The sequence below is a fragment of the Salminus brasiliensis genome, chromosome 14, assembly GCF_030463535.1.
Source record: "Salminus brasiliensis chromosome 14, fSalBra1.hap2, whole genome shotgun sequence".
Lineage (NCBI taxonomy): Eukaryota > Metazoa > Chordata > Actinopteri > Characiformes > Bryconidae > Salminus > Salminus brasiliensis.
The window spans coordinates 33,213,736-33,229,392 of NC_132891.1; the positions used below are offsets into that span (position 1 = coordinate 33,213,736).

The 15,657-nt window shown below is 48.3% G+C and overlaps 1 protein-coding gene across 1 annotated transcript in view; it reads left to right on the forward strand.

Moving 5' to 3' along the window:
* Positions 1-11,868, forward strand: part of prdm5 (PR domain containing 5) — a 58,453-nt gene extending 46,585 nt beyond the window's left edge. Inside the window, exons 15-16 of the mRNA XM_072696619.1 lie at positions 2,166-2,270; positions 7,904-11,868. Of these exons, the coding sequence (XP_072552720.1) occupies positions 2,166-2,270; positions 7,904-8,068 (270 nt within the window). The 3' untranslated portion in view covers positions 8,069-11,868. The remainder of the gene's footprint in view (positions 1-2,165; positions 2,271-7,903) is intronic.
* The last annotated feature ends 3,789 nt before the right edge of the window (positions 11,869-15,657 follow it).

The window sequence follows — 15,657 nt, forward strand, 5'->3', positions numbered from 1 at the left end:
TGGCTAAGGAAAGTTGGACCCGTATGCCGTACCACAGACGCACCCAGCATTTCTGCATTCCACTGCACAGCAATCGATCATACTGACGAGCTCCGAATAACCGCGTGTGTAACGGCTCGCCCAGAGTGAGGTCTTCTAAGAAGATGGAAGATGTTGGGAGATGACCGTTACGCAGCCTCAGCTTGTATTCCTAACCGATATTGCTGCTGTTATTATCAATTATTAATCGTTTTGTGCATTGTCGCTGGAGCTGACCAGTCTAAATTTGAAAACAGTCATTTCAATATCCACCCATCAGCCCAAAACATTGAGGACCATTGATTATCCTCATCTACAGTGGCTCCTGTCAAAGGGTGGGATCTAGCATATTAGGCAGCGAGCGAACAGTCAGATCTTGGACGTGAGGAAGTGATGTGTAGAAGCAGGAAAAATGGCCAAGCGTAAGAATCAGAGCCACGTTCTAGACGACTCGGTCAGAACCTCTCCAAAAAAACATCAGGAGGATCTTGTGGGGTGTTCCCCCTAGTATGCAGCGGTCAGTACCTACCAAAGGTGCTCCAAGAAGGGACAACCAGTGAACTGGTAACAGGGCTATGGGCAGCTAAGGCTCATTGATGCTCATGGAGGCCCCGCCCACATACAGGACCTGCACAAGGGGGACCTACGTAATACCTGCTAACCACACAGCGTGAAGCTGACGCTCCACCTTAAATGCTACAGTTATATTGTGGCAGTGGTAACTTCCATGAAGTGCTAAATCTGGGGCGAGTGCCTGACTGTCCGTCTGATGCTCCGTGCGCGAAAGCTGCGGTGGACGTAGACTCACAGCTCGGCCTGGAGGTCGAAGGTCAGCGAAGTGAAGGAGCACAGCTGCTGCAGATGTGCCGGTTTACCGCAGCGCGTGGTGCTTCCTCCTCCACTTCGCATCAGTGCTTGTCCTTGTCTGTGGCCGTGACCCTCGACCGCTGGCATATTTGCGAGAGTGCTGGATGAGTGAATCTCTGGCCCAGTGTTTTAATGAGTGATCTGAAACCCGTTAAACTGACAGATCCAACAGTGAACTCATCCAAGAGCTCACTCACTCAGCTCTCGCGCTCTCTCGCTCACTCTTACTCTTACTCTTACTCTCTCCCTGGCTCCCTCTGTCTCTCCCCCATCTCTTTTTGGGTTTTTTTTATGTCTCTCTCTCTTTCTTTCTTTCTCTTTTTTTTCTCTCTCTCTCTCTCTTTTCTCTCTCTCTCTCTCTCTTTTCTCCCTCTCTCTCTTCTCTCTCTCTCTCTCTCTCTCTCTTCTCTCTCTCTCTCTCTCTCTCTCTCTTTTGTCTCTCTCTCTTCTCTCTCTTTTCTCTCTCTTTTCTCTCTCTTCTCTCTCTCTCTCTCTTTTCTCCCTCTCTCTCTCTCTCTCTCTCTCTCTCTCTCTCTCTCTCTCCTTGCTTTCATGTCAAACACTCATACATACTGTATCTTCAGCAACTTTTCTATCCTGTGTAAGTGTGTGTGTGAGTGTGTCTGTGTGTCTGTGTGTGTGTGAGTGTGTCTGTGTGTGTGTGTGTGTTTGCGCTTTGCCCTTCCTTGCCCGGACCATAAGATAATTCCGTTTCCCAGGATTCTTACTTCCCGTGTCCACCCGTTCCCATGACAACACAGCACGCTAGATCAGGGCCAGGTCTGTGCTATCTGTGTGTGTGTGTGTGTGTGTGTGTGTGTGTGTAGGAGTAAGCTAACTAGCACTTTTCCCTTTTCCTCTTTTTCTTGTTCCACGCCTTCATCTACACCGCGCAGCAGCTCACGGGGTAATGAGTTTGCATGCAGGTCTGCGGATTGTTGCATGTGTGTGTGTGTGTGTGTGCGTGTGTGTGTGTGTGCGTGTGTGTTTTGGGGGATTGCAATGGGAGTCTGTAAAATCTGTTCCAGGTGCATTTCCAGAAAAGACACTTAATTTGTTTACATCACAGGATCTTCTGTTATATAACAGATGGTGTGTCTCTGTGTGTGTGTGTGTGTGTGTGTGTGTGTGTGTGTGTGTGTCTGTGTGTGTGTGTGTGTGTGTGTTGTTTTTAATAAAATGTTATTTGTACTTTTCTATTTATTTGGAAGCATTTGGTTTACACTTATTGCTCTCTCTCTCTCTCTCTCTCTCTCTCTCTCTCTCGGCCCCCCCTATAGGAGAAGCCGTATAAATGCAGCGAGTGTAACAAGGCCTTCAGTCAGAAGCGAGGTTTGGATGAGCACATGCGAACACACACCGGAGAGAAGCCGTTCCAGTGTGACGTTAGTACTGCACCACACTACACACACACTCACTCACACACCCTCACTCACACTCACTCACTCACACACACACACACTCACCCATACCACAACCCACAGGCTCTTACAGTAGAGGAGGAGACAGCAGTGGGTTGTGGGTGCCGTATGACGCTGTTCAGGTTTAGGCCTCAGACCGCTAAAGCTGGACTGGGCTTTAGCTGGGGTCCGAGGTCTGGAGCCCTGACTGGGCTTAATCTGACCCAGGGACTGCACACTAAACCTGACCACTGGAATGTCTCTTCCGACTCAAGTCTCGAGTCAGAGACAAGTCTCTGGAGAGCGAGTAATAGGCTCTCAAAAATGAGTCACTTGGGAACGGGTCAGTGTTAAGTCTCAGGTACTTTTGTGAGCAAGTCAGAGCCAAATCTTTAGGGAGTGAGTCAGAGTCAAGTTTCTGAAAATCGAGTCAATATTGAGTCTCTGGGGAGCAGATAAAAGTTTAGTCTCTGGGGAGAAAGTCAGTTAGTCTCTGAAAAAAGAGTCAGAGTTGAGTCACTTAGGAACAAGTCAGTGTCTAGTCTCGAGTCTCTGGAGATGAAGTCAGAGTCAAGTCTTTGGGGAGCGAGTCAGGTTGCTTGGGACTGAAGAAGAGTCTCATATCTATGGAGTGAGTCAGAGTCAAGACTCTGGGGAACAAATCAGAGTCAAGTGTTGAGTCTTTACAAAGCAAGTCAAAGTCGAGTCGCTGGGAAGCGAATCAGAGTTGAGTCTCTGAGGAACGAGTCAGAGTAGAAGCCCACATCTCTGTGGAGCGAGTCAGAGGAGAGCCTTGAGTCTCTGGGGAACGAGTCAGGGTTGAGCTTCTGGGGAAATAAGTCAAAGTCGACTGGAGTCTCTGATGACCAAGTCTCCGTCTCTAAAGAGTGAGTCAGAGTCAAGTTACAAGTCTCTGGGGAGTCCGAGTCGAGTCTCTGGAAAGCGAGTCTGAGTCGAGTCTCTGGAGTGAGTCAGATTCATGTTTTGAGTCTCATTACAGGGGAGTGAGTCAGTGTTGAGTCTCAAGTCTCTAGAAAGTGAGGTAGAGTTAAAGTCTCTAGGGAACGAGTCAAAGTCATGTCCCTGGAAAGTGATTCCGAGTCAATTCTCTGGGTCTCTAGGAAGCAAGCTAGAGTTGAGTCTGAGTCTCTGGGCAGTGAGTCAGCTTCCTTAAATTCCTTGAATTGAATCCAACCATCCTGAAGTCAGACATTTACATCCCTGATTCTGAAATATGGGCTGTGTCCAAAACTAGAGGTAGCTAGCTGACTTGATGCCTTGCTGTCCACGCTGTCTCAGAAGGCAGCGTAGGGATGAAGGTCTCCCGGCACGTCCCCAATACGTTGCCAACGTATCCACTGCTCACTGCAAGATATGAGCGATTAGCTGTGTTGTCATTAGCCTAGCCATTAGCATTTTCACCCAATACAATAGGCTTGGCCAGGCTAGATAGCTGATCCTGTCTAAGTAGGCAGCATGTCTTGCGTTTTGGACACAGCCATGGTGTGTTAACCCAAGTCTGTCGATTGTGTTGAGTGTGTGTGTTGAGTGGGTGTGAGTACATTGATGGAGTGTGTTACTGTGCCGTTGGAGCAGCAGAGGAAGGATGTCCTGCCAGACGGACGTAGGGCTGAATCCGCCCTGCACAAACTGACCCCTGTCTGACCCCCATACACACCCTCCCACACATCAGCCGGACCTCACACCCGGAGCAGCCCAGTTCCAAACCACACTGTTAAATAAAATAACACTAGGCCTCCTCGTCTCCGCTCTGTCCGCGAGGGGACACCAGACTGTCTCGCTGAGAATGGGTCAGACTAGTGGACCCGGCCCAAAAATAACGATTCTGTCTTATGGAGAAGTGAGTTTGAGGATACGCAGCATTTACAGGGCGGCACATTTCGTACAGGGATGCACCGAGCGTTAGTGAGGTCAGGATGTTGGATGATGATCTCCACCCCACCTCATCATCCCCAACTCCTCAACTCACCCCAAAAGTACTGGATAGAGCCCAATCCATCATCCCAGAGAACACAGATCTTCCACTGCTCCACAGCTCAATGCTGATGGGGGGCTTTATACCCCTCTATAGCCCACACCTGGCATTAGGTACATGGTGTTGAGTCCATCGTCAATACAGAGACTAGACAAGCTGTGTGTCAATTCGTGTCAGTAATGGGTGCAACTTCAAGTAGCTGAATGCATTCATTAGAATTGGTGTCCACAAACATTTGGACATGGGTTGCCCCTGATCCAGCTTTTTTTTGTGGTCCGGTCACCCAGACGATCTTCAGGGGTGGTCAGGGACGCAGCGTGTCCCTGTCCCGGTGGTGTTGGTCCGGTGTGCCACGGTTGCTGCGGTTGGGATTTGTCCTGGAATGTTTGGCCGGTGCGCTCTGGCCTACTTGCTTATGTCCCATCGTACATCCGTACTGCCCGAGAAATGGGCCGTTCCACCAGTCTGCCCTGACCTGGCACTTACTGGAACAGCCATCGTCAGTGGCAGGTTATTCCCATAATGCCACATAGTGAGAAAAGCACCAGACGCTCTGAAGTAGCCACACATGAGGGCATCATGCCCAATGCCAGGCATGCGCTAGAGGGATATAAAGCCCCCCAGGACTGGGCTTCAGTGGCTTTTCTGGGGTGACGGAGCTCTCCATCCACTACCTGTGACCCAGAACTGATCCAACGCCGCTGTCTGTCCTCGCTGATGCTCTCGTGACTGAATACAGTCAAACTCTCACAGCAGGGCTCCAGCACCGAGTGGCAGGCCATCCCCGAAGATTACAGTTAATGCAGCAAAGGAGGGGAAATGCGTAAATGCTAAAACGCTAAAACGCTCCCTAATCCGCCTTCATTTCGCCTCTTATATATATTTCACTTCATTTGAAGCTATTTATGGCGATAAAGACCTTCCGTCATGCCACGTTTAGAGAAATGCTACGATGCCGTGCTATTAATCACATAACATGTGACCGAGCAGGAGCACAGGCCTTCATAAGCTGGTCTTAAACCGGTTTGCAGTGATGAGGCTTAACTCTGTCCACACTGGTCTTTTTAAACAATATCCAGAAGGCAGGAGCATGCCTACGTCTTTGGTTTGGGTTGTGGAGAGGGGGGTGGAGAGGGGGTCTTTGACCGGACATCGGTTTCAAAGGAACTGTCGAAAAAAGGAAAAGCTGGGATGTGTGGATAGGAGTGGAAAGACTCCTATTTAGTGGGCTTTACTTTGGAAGAAGCATGGGATGAGCAGGTGTCCACAAACTTTTGACAATTTAGCGCAGTTAAACAAGGACCAGGTGTACACATACACACTTGTCTTTTTAAACAATATCCAGAAGGCAGGAGCATGCCTACGTCTCCTGTTGGGTTGTGGAGAGGGGGTGGAGAGGGGGTCTTTGACCGGACAGCGGTTTCAGAGGATGTGGTTTGCGTTCGTTGCGTCTTTATGAAATAGATCACGTGAGACACGACAGTAAACACAGACCTCAGGCCTTTCGAAATACTGCAGCTTTCAGTTGTTTGAATTCTCTTGGGAATCAATTCGCAATTTCAGCAGCGTCCCTGATTTTGAAGAGGCCTTATGTAGAGCGGGGGGGCAGTGGACAGTGGACACACCCACATACACACACCCTGAAAGCAGTTGGGGGTTTGTTGGCACTTCACTCATGTCCCATCAGTTCAGGGGATTGCATCAGAGACCTTCCAGGCAGGTGACCTTCAGCCAACAGCTGCCCCATGGCTACCCTGGGATACAGGGTCCCCGAAATCAGGAGCGTCCATAGACCACAGTGTGCTGGTACCGTCCCTGGTGCCCCTGACCTCAGCACTCTCTTCTTCTGCCTGTACGTACTACTACGACGGCCATAGGCTAGAACTTGCCAGGTTGTAGAGTCATTAGCCGAAGAATGTCAGCATGCACACACAACCCACACAGGGTCCTGTCCAGCCTCTAATCCGTGTGAAATCACAGAGCCTGCACGTGCCCCTAATGGGAGCCGTGAGGGGATGCGAGCTGTTTTCCACGCTGTGTGTGTGTGTGTGTGTGTTTGGGCAAAGGGATTACATTCATTACAGTGTGAAAAGAACAGCTGGATTTGCCCCCATCTCTCGCCCCCCCCTCCTCAGTCTGTCCGCTTTGTCCGTCGGCGTATGTGTCTGTCTCCCTTCAGCTCTGCAGCCCTCAGTTTTATCTGCTGGGTAACGATGATTGACTGGGTTTAATGGGGTTTTATGTGTGCAATAAAATATGGCAAAATCATATTAGCGTGTGCGCTTGTGTGTATGTGTATGTCCATGTGTGTCTTGGGGTGGGGGGGTGGGGGCGGAGCTGCATCTTGGCACCAGGCTGCTGCTCTGAGGGGTCTTAAGTGTGTGTGATTCATTGCATGGCTTGGCCGATGTTTCCTAACTGGTTTGTTTCGAGGCTCTGTTTTGTTGGCAGTGCTGTTTTAAGTGGTTTTAGGTTCTGTGTGTGTGTGTGTGTGTGTGTGTGTGTGTGTGTGTGTGTGCAAGTGGTTCTGCAGGGGTTTCTCAACAAGAAGCATCTGGTAGTCAGAGTGTTTTAGCCTTGCTACGTCTCTCATGTCTCCCATGCTAAGGTCTGTTGGCCTGCCAGTTATCGTGATGCAGCTCCGGCTTTGCCTTCAATCTCTGACCATGTCCAAACATCTATGCACCGGACGCTCTGAAGTAACCACACATGAGCCCTTCGTAAGGTCATCATGCCCAATCCTAATGCTAGAGGGATATAAAGCCCCCCAGGACTGGGCTTCAGTGGCTTTTCTACGGTGATTTAGCTCTCCGCCCAATACCCGTGACCCAGAACTGCTCGTCCAACGTCAGTGTCTGACCTCGCTGATGCTCTCGTGACACTGCAGGGTCCCAGCGCCTATGGCAGGCCTTCCCCAAAGATTACAGATTACAGTCACAGTCAATAGGAGTGGAAAGACCCCTATTTAGTGGGCTTTACTTTGGAAGAAGCATGGGATGAGCAGGTGTCCACAAACTTTTGACAATTTAGCGCAATTAAACAAGGACCAGGTGTCCACAAACAGAAACTGAGATTGATCAGATCAGACTACATTTTTGCAGTCTTCAGCTGTCCAGTGTTGGGGAGCCACTGCAGCCTCAGCTTTCTGGTCTTGGCTGAAAGAAGAGGAACCCAAGGTGGTCTTCTGCTGTTGTAGCTCGTCCGCCTCAAGCTTGGAGAAGGTGTCGTCCATTCGGAGATGCTGAGATGCTGAGATGCTTTTCTGCTCACCACAGTTGTACAGAGTGGTTATCTCGGAGCTACTGTAGCCTTTTTGTTAGCTCCAACCAGTCTGACCACTCTCTGCTGACCTCTCTCATCTGCAGAACTGCAGAACGTCCTCTCACTCGATGTGTTTTCTTTACTGCACCATTCTAAAGAAACTTCCAGTAGATCAGCAGTTCTAGAAATGCTCAGACCACTTCTGACACCAACATCCAGGCCACGTGATTACGTGGCCAATTAGATCACTGCATGTGTGAGTAGGTGTCCAGATCGTCCTAATAAGTTGTTGTTGTTACACTGTGGCCTACACTGTCTAACTCCGCCTGTCTGCATTCTTCTGCCCTGTGATTGCTTGTAGGTTTGCGACCTATCGTTCAGTCTGAAGAAGATGCTGATCAGACACAAGCTCACCCACAATCCCAACCGGCCCATGGCGGAGTGCTCACTCTGCCACAAGAAGTTCACTCGCAACGACTACCTCAAAGTGCACATGGAGAACGTCCACGGGGAGACAGAGGGGTAGAGGCCTACACCCATGTGCCTACACTTTATGTATGCTGAGGTGCCAGCTTGTTAAACACCCTGTCATTACACTCCTTAGCCATTTTATGAGAAATTATTATGGTGGGTCGTGTGCAAAAGTTTGGACACCCCTGTTCAAATGGTATAATATTGGACGTAACCACACTCGACTTGGATGACACCAGTGAGATGAGGTTAGCCGCTCCACAGTGGGCTGCAGATTGCTCTGGCATCAGTTTTCCAGTGGCATTTAATGTGCACACCCTCACTACAGCGGCTCTAGAGCATCCCACAACTGGATCCCATCGGTTTCCGAGATATAACCACACTTCGCCCGGTACCCTATTATCATGTCCTCTTGGACATCATTCAGTTCACGTCCTTTACCCTTAACAATAGTTCTGCACCCTGTTATAGCTGACCGCTGTCCTCACTTATTCATACACGCAGCAAACCCTGTCACATGTCACATCTGTGACGGCCTGGGCCGAGTTCATTCCAAACCAGGGGTGGTCATAATGTTCTGACATGACTGTGACAGAGGGCGAAGGGTGGTCGCATCTCAGAAACTGCTAACTTCATGGGATGTCCATGTACAAATCACCAAATCACGCAGTAACAATGTCAGGGGTGCCCAAACTTTTGCATACCCCTAGGTGCTCTTCATAGGTTTACAGTTACCCACTGTACCCCATCATTGAACTGGGACCACCATAAGACCGCCAGTAGTGGTTTCCACAAACAGTCCATGGACGAGTGAGCTATGACCTCTACCTGCACACCTGCAGGGCGTGTGCCAGCAAGGTAGGTGTGTCCAGCAAAGGTATACTGACACTCAGTGACGTTACAGCTATGAGAATGTGTCCAGTGGACCCAGCGTCTGGTCAGCAGTGGTCCTGTGGTGGTCCCGTTCCCTTTCCATAGATCTCTGAAGTCGTTCCTTTGGAAGTCAAGGGACGAGATGAGCGTATATACAGTAACGGTAAACCTGCACTTTGGTGTTTCCGATAAAATGGCCAGTGAGTGCTTTGTCAGCACTGCCTGGTGCTTATTCTCAGTGCAATCCGACCCGGATCATGTGTCTATCAGCTATGCATGACTCTGCTGAATAGCCAGTACAGACAGGGCCACTGACTTACTCAGCCTGCCTTCACGAAGCCCTGCGTTCTTCTAGGTTACGCAGCGCTGTTTCTGTTAAAGCGTCCAAGAGCTTGATTTATCACGGATCTGTGAATCACTCAATCAGCCAGGACATGTTTAATATTCAACGTGTGCTTCTTTAGTTTAGCACGGGAGATGCTAGGCTAACGTTGCTAACAAGACTGTCATAAACATACGCCCAAAAACGCCTCTCAGCCCGTCTGTCAAAACCCACCCAGATCGTTGTTAATTTCGCTCAAACTGATTGATGTGTTTATATATTGTTTTACTACGTTCTTGGATCTTGTAGCTTTTCAAGACATTTCTGAAGCAAATAAATAAAAAATTGACATTGGTGACAGCCCAAGTCCAGTGTTTGTTAGCAACGTTAGCCTAGCATCTCCTGTTCTGAACTAAGGAAGCACAGCTCAGAGACCGAGCGCTTCTTGGAAGATTGGATGCATGCAGGGTCACAGTGGTGTTTCTGAGAAAGGGCATAGTCTGAGTTATTATTCCTCAACCCCGATGCAATCAATCAGCCAAGACAAGTTTGGTGTCTGAAGTTTAGTTTAGAACGGGAGATGCTAGGCTAACGTTGCTAACCAACACTGGACTGCTTTGGCCGTCACCAATCTCATCTCGCCTAAAAATGTCTCTTTAAAACACGTCCAGAGCTTGATTTGATTTCTTTGCACAGACAAATCGGTAGAGTCTATTTTCAGCATTTTTATTTTTAATATATATAAAAAATGAGATTGGTGACAGTCTAAGTCCAGTGTTTGTTAGCAACATTAGCCTAGCATCTTCCGTTCTAAGCTCTAGAGGCACACATCGCATGTCAAGCATGTCTTGGCCGATTGAGCGCGTCTGGGGTGAGTGATCAATCATGTTCGTGTGATTTTCCACCAAACTGCTCCTTTAACGGATGAGTAGCCGAGACGGGAGCGACGAGAAAGTGTCGTCAGAGTATTCCGGTCAGGGTTTTTTTTGTCGTTATGCTCAATGCAATCAAGAAAGGTTATATTTTTTATTTTTAGTTATTTTTAGTTATTGTTTGGGACCAAAGAAGGAGCTGAGTGCTGATTGGCTTCCGGTTGTACATTGTTTTCTGGATATTTAGGACGTTTTGTAGCTCTTTTTGACTGTGTAATTATGCTTTGTAAGTGCATTCCTTCAGTTCCTTCCATCTGTAATATAACTCAATAATGAATAAAATTAATATAAAGAATGTGAGGTGTGCTGCATATGTGTTAAAGGGGCTTTCCACAGATTTCTCTAAGTTTCTGCAGAACTCAGTGGTTACAGTGTCAGCAGTCCTGCAGAGTGGGACTGGTGTGACATGCATCGTTCTAGAGAAACTCGCAGAGTCAGACTTGTTCATAGTGGTGGTGAAGAGAACCAGACGTCACAAAAACTACGTCACTACAGCAAAAGCTACGTCAAGGCAGCAAAAGCTGCGTCACTATAGCAAAAGCTAAGACACAGCAGCAAAAGCTACGTCATTGTAGCAAAAACTTCATTAATGCCGCAAAAGCTACGTGACAGCAGCAAAAGCTAAGACACAGCAGCAAAAGCTACATTACTGCAGCAAAAACTACGTCACAGCAGCAAAAGCTACGTCACTGTAGCAAAAGCTAAGACACAGCAGCAAAAGCTACGTCACTGTAGCAAAAGCTTCATTAATGTCGCAAAAGCTACGTCACTGCAGCAAAACCTACGTTACTGTAGCAAAAGCTACGTCACTGCAGCAAAACCTACGTTACTGTAGCAAAAACTACGTCACTGCAGCAAAAGCTAAGACACAGCAGCAAAAGCTACGTCACTGTAGCAAAAACTACGTCACTGCAGCAAAAGCTAAGACACAGCAGCAAAAGCTACGTCACTGTAGCAAAAACTACGTCACTGCAGCAAAAACTACGTCACAGCAGCAAAAGCTACATTACTGCAGCAAAAACTACGTCACAGCAGCAAAAGCTACGTCACAGCAGCAAAAACTACGTCACAGCAGCAAAAGCTACGTCACAGCAGCAAAAGCTACATTACTGCAGCAAAAACTACGTCACAGCAGCAAAAGCTACGTCACAGCAGCAAAAGCTACGTCACAGCAGCAAAAACTACATCACAGCAGCAAAAGCTACGTCACAGCAGCAAAAGCTACATTACTGCAGCAAAAACTACGTCACAGCAGCAAAAGCTACGTCACAGCAGCAAAAACTACGTCACAGCAGCAAAAGCTACGTCACAGCAGCAAAAGCTACGTTACTGTAACAAACTCCATTAAAGGTGAAGTAGTGCAGTATGTAGTTTGGAAGGCTGTTATGAGGCCAAGTAGTACCGAGACAAGGCACATGATATTCAGATTTCCCGCTATTTTATTAGCATCAGCATTTCATAGAACACTCAGAACACCCGTCTTCAGGATCACTGGTGGGTTCGGATAGTGGATAAATTGGCTGTGACGTCACGGTGAAGTCTGGGTCCATTCACCACCCCTGTTAAGAAATCTTGAAATCTTGAGTCACACCAAATTCAATCCGAATGACTTGGAAATTGGTGGAATTCCCCTGTGTTCAAGTGCCTTGGGAAGGACGGCTGGAGGAAAGAGAGAGCTGATGAATGCAGAGTGTTGTGGGTAATGTAAAGCTATTTATCTGGGCTGTAAGCATCCGTTTCTTCCAAAATCATCTCATCATAAACACAAATAAACAATCTTTTGTTTATCAATTTTTCAAAATTTGTTTGTCGAATTTTTCCATTTTTCTTCCAATCTGGTGCTGCCGCTTATCCCACCCGTTCGTAGATCCCCCTAGCACTAGCAATGCCCCGGCACTAGAAGGGTAAGGACTCCGACAGACGTCTCCTCCGATACACGCAAAGCCAGCCACTGCCTCTTGACGATGCCGTCACGCTCAGAGGACAGCGTGGGGTCCCTAGCTAACAGACATCCCCTAAAACAGTGACGAGGGGAGAGAGAGCGCCATCTACCCACCCGGAGAGAGCACGGCCAGTTGTGCTCACTTAGACTCTGGTTGCTGATGGCAAAGCGGCATGGCTTGAGATTCAACCTCGCGACCCCCATAATGGGCATAGTGATAGGGTATTAGGCCGCTGAGCCACTCGGGGCTCCCAGCTAAACCATTTCTAAAGCTCTCCCAGAACAAAAGGCCAGTATTCCCAGTTCCCATCCAACACCTACTTTACTAACCAACTGTATTTGTAACTTTCCTGACCAGCAGCTTATCCTGATGACCCTATTATTCCAATGTTAGACTGTTAGACGCACGTCCAACCCCGGGTGATTCTTCCAGGATCTGGGTAGCACCACAGTGAGCACTCTCTCCACCAGTTCAGGTGATCTTACTGCTCAAAGCATGGGCCCAGACCAATGTTCTGGTGACTGCCTGAGGCTGTGAGTATATGAGTAAGCTAAAGTGCATCCAGTGCTTGTTCAGACCGAGTTTTGGTGTCCTCATCAGCTCTTTATGAAAATCCCCCATTCCCAGGCAGCTGTTTGCTTTTGCTAATTATAAACCCTTGAGCCTGGGTAAACTGTTGATGGCAGTCTAATCATATGTACTTAGAGCCTTGATTACAAAGTGTTCACTCTGCAGTCATTAACTAAAGCCCGGCTCCAAGCTTGGTAACTGCGGGTTCGAGCGTGATTAAAGCTTCAGCTTGGCTTAAGCCACCACTGACTTGTCAAAGACAACACCTAGTAGTCCTCTGCACTGCGTATGGGCACAGTGCACAGGCCTGTCATAGGTTCATAGGCCGTATCAGTCCTTTGATGTGCATTGATGAACAGTAACAAATCAGGGCCCTTAGACGAGGACCAGGACTTCTGGATCAGTGTGCTCTGGACAGATGAATTTCGAACCTTGCCCTGATGTTTCTTGAACAGCAAGGGTTTCCACCTTGCACACTACCATGATGATACAAACTTTTTGGGCTGGAAGACGCTGTACTTTGCCCTCAACTGTGGCGATAGCTACCTGTTGATCCCGGGCAGTACCCGGCACTTTGCTCCGAATGCGTTGGTTGCCCTGTGCCATTGCAACAGTGACAGTTCGGAAAGAGGCAGTACCCGGCACTTTGCTCCGAGTGTGTTGGTTGCCTGTACCATTGCAACGAAAGAAAGAGTCGGTGGCTGGATGCGCCTGTCAGTCCTCATACTCCCAGTGTCGGGAAATTTACATGTGATAGGGGGAGAGTCCTAACGAGTGGGTTGGGTAACTGGTTAATATAAATTGGGGAGGTCCGGTCAAATGACAGGTATTCCTGGGGACGTTTCACATGAACGTAGGTTAGCGCCAGTGGTTTAATGTGGCCCCACCCTCAGGACAGACTTCTTTAAGTGCATTAACACCTAATAGTTTTGCTTTCCTGGAGCAAAAATAGCACTTGAGGAGAGCAGGGAACGGCCTTTTCCTCCTTGTTACCCTTTTCCTGTCCTTTCCGTCATAATTCATTCCCGTTTCCTGCTGTCTTCTCCATTCCTGTCTCTCCTCACTCCTCAATTCCTGTTGCCTCATTTCAGAGCTCCAGGCAGGTAGCTGTTCTGTGTGCTGGTGGTCGAGCTATGCGATCAGGTTCCAGGATCCAGCTGCTGCTGAACACATAGCTCTGTTACTTGGCTCATTTATCTCCTTCAGTCTTCACTGAAAAGGCCGTTCTTCAGCCTCGTCTTGGCCTGGCCTCTCAGGTTCTCCTGTAAACGGTCACTTTCGCGACTCCCAGGGGTTGCCGACTTTTCCCAAGACCCTCCTTTCCCCGCTGCAGAATATGGGAAACCCAAGCTGGGCCGAGCAGACGCCCTTCATCCAGATGTGTGGCGCGTTCCCATGCAGCTGTATTAATAGTTGCCACTTCGACTAGTGTAAACAGGCCAGTGAGTGAGTGATGGTCCTGCACCCCAGCTCTACGCTCCCTCACTGCTGGTCAGTCCACCACATACACAAAAATGTGGTGTCCACCTGCATCTGTGGCGGAACCAGCATCACTCTGGTCTATATATGTATATATGTGTGTGTGTGTGTGTGTGTGTGTGTGTGTGTGTTGGGATGATCTGTTCAGAGGAATTCTCTCAGTGTCTCCTGGCTTTCCCACACAGTCTGTATGTGTTTATGTGCTGAACATCTGTCTGATCTATATACGTTCTTCTGTGTGTGTGTGTGTGTGTGTGTGTGTGTGTGTGTGTGTAAGCTGCTGTCGTACTACCCACAGAGTCTATTGGTTTCCCACAGCTGGAGTACACACTCTGCACCCTCAGTCTCTCGGTTTTTCTCTCTCCCCCGTAAGTGTCTGCATTCCCGCGGGAAAACAGGGTCACCACGGCATCCCCCCGCAGGCGTGGCCCCTGACAACGTTGACCGTGCCGTCCCATGCTGCCAGCTGTGCCCACCAACCACAACACACACACACACTTATGGTGGTGAGGTTAAAAAAAAGGCCTGTGGTTGTGTTTTTTATTATTATTTTGGTCCAACAGTTGATTTCGAGCGAGAGGAACCAAGACTCAAACCGGGGAACCGGGGAACCGGGCCTTCTCTGGTCGAGACCGGACAGAACTACAAGAAATACATGAAAGAAATGAGGGAAAAGTAGAGTAGTGGGCAGATAAGGGGAAATCATGGAGAACTATGCTGTATAATCTGTGTAGAAGCATGTTCTTTACTAAAGAACCTTTGGAGAACCGACTGAAACCAAAGTTTAGGTTCTAACCTGCTCTGTGTACGCCAAAATCAGCAGTCTACGCCAGACCCAGACCCAGCAACAGCCAAAGAAAAGAAATAACCCCCATGTTCCTAATGATAGTGAGTCTATCCCTGACTGTGATTAGTCCTAATCACTTCCACTGTTTGTTTAGAGACCTCCTCGATTGTAATTGGTCCCAGTCACTACGTTAATTGGCCTAAAACTTCCCCCTGACTGTGATTGGTCCTAATCTCTACCTAGGTTTTTTTCTGATACCTTCCCCTGACTGTGATTGGTCCTTATCTCTACCTAGGTTTTTTTCAGATACCTTCCCCTGACTGTGATTGGTCCTAATCTCTACCTAGGTTTTTTTCTGATACCTTCCCCTGACTGTGATTGGTCCTTATCTCTACCTAGGTTTTTTTCAGATACCTTCCCCTGACTGTGATTGGTCCTAATCTCTACCTAGGTTTTTTCTGATACCTTCCCTTGACTGTGATTGGTCCTAATCTCTACCTAGTTTTTTTCTGATACCTTCCCCTGACTGTGATTGGTCCTAATCACTTTCACAGTTTGTTCATAGACCTCCTCGATTGTAATTGGTCCCAGTCACTACGTTAATTGGCCTAAAACTTCCCCCTGACTGTGATTGGTCCTAATCTTTACCCATTTTTTTTTCATAGTCCTCCCCCTGACTGTGATTGGTCCTAACCTTTACCCATTTTTTTTTCCCCGGAGTCCTCCCCCTGACTGTGA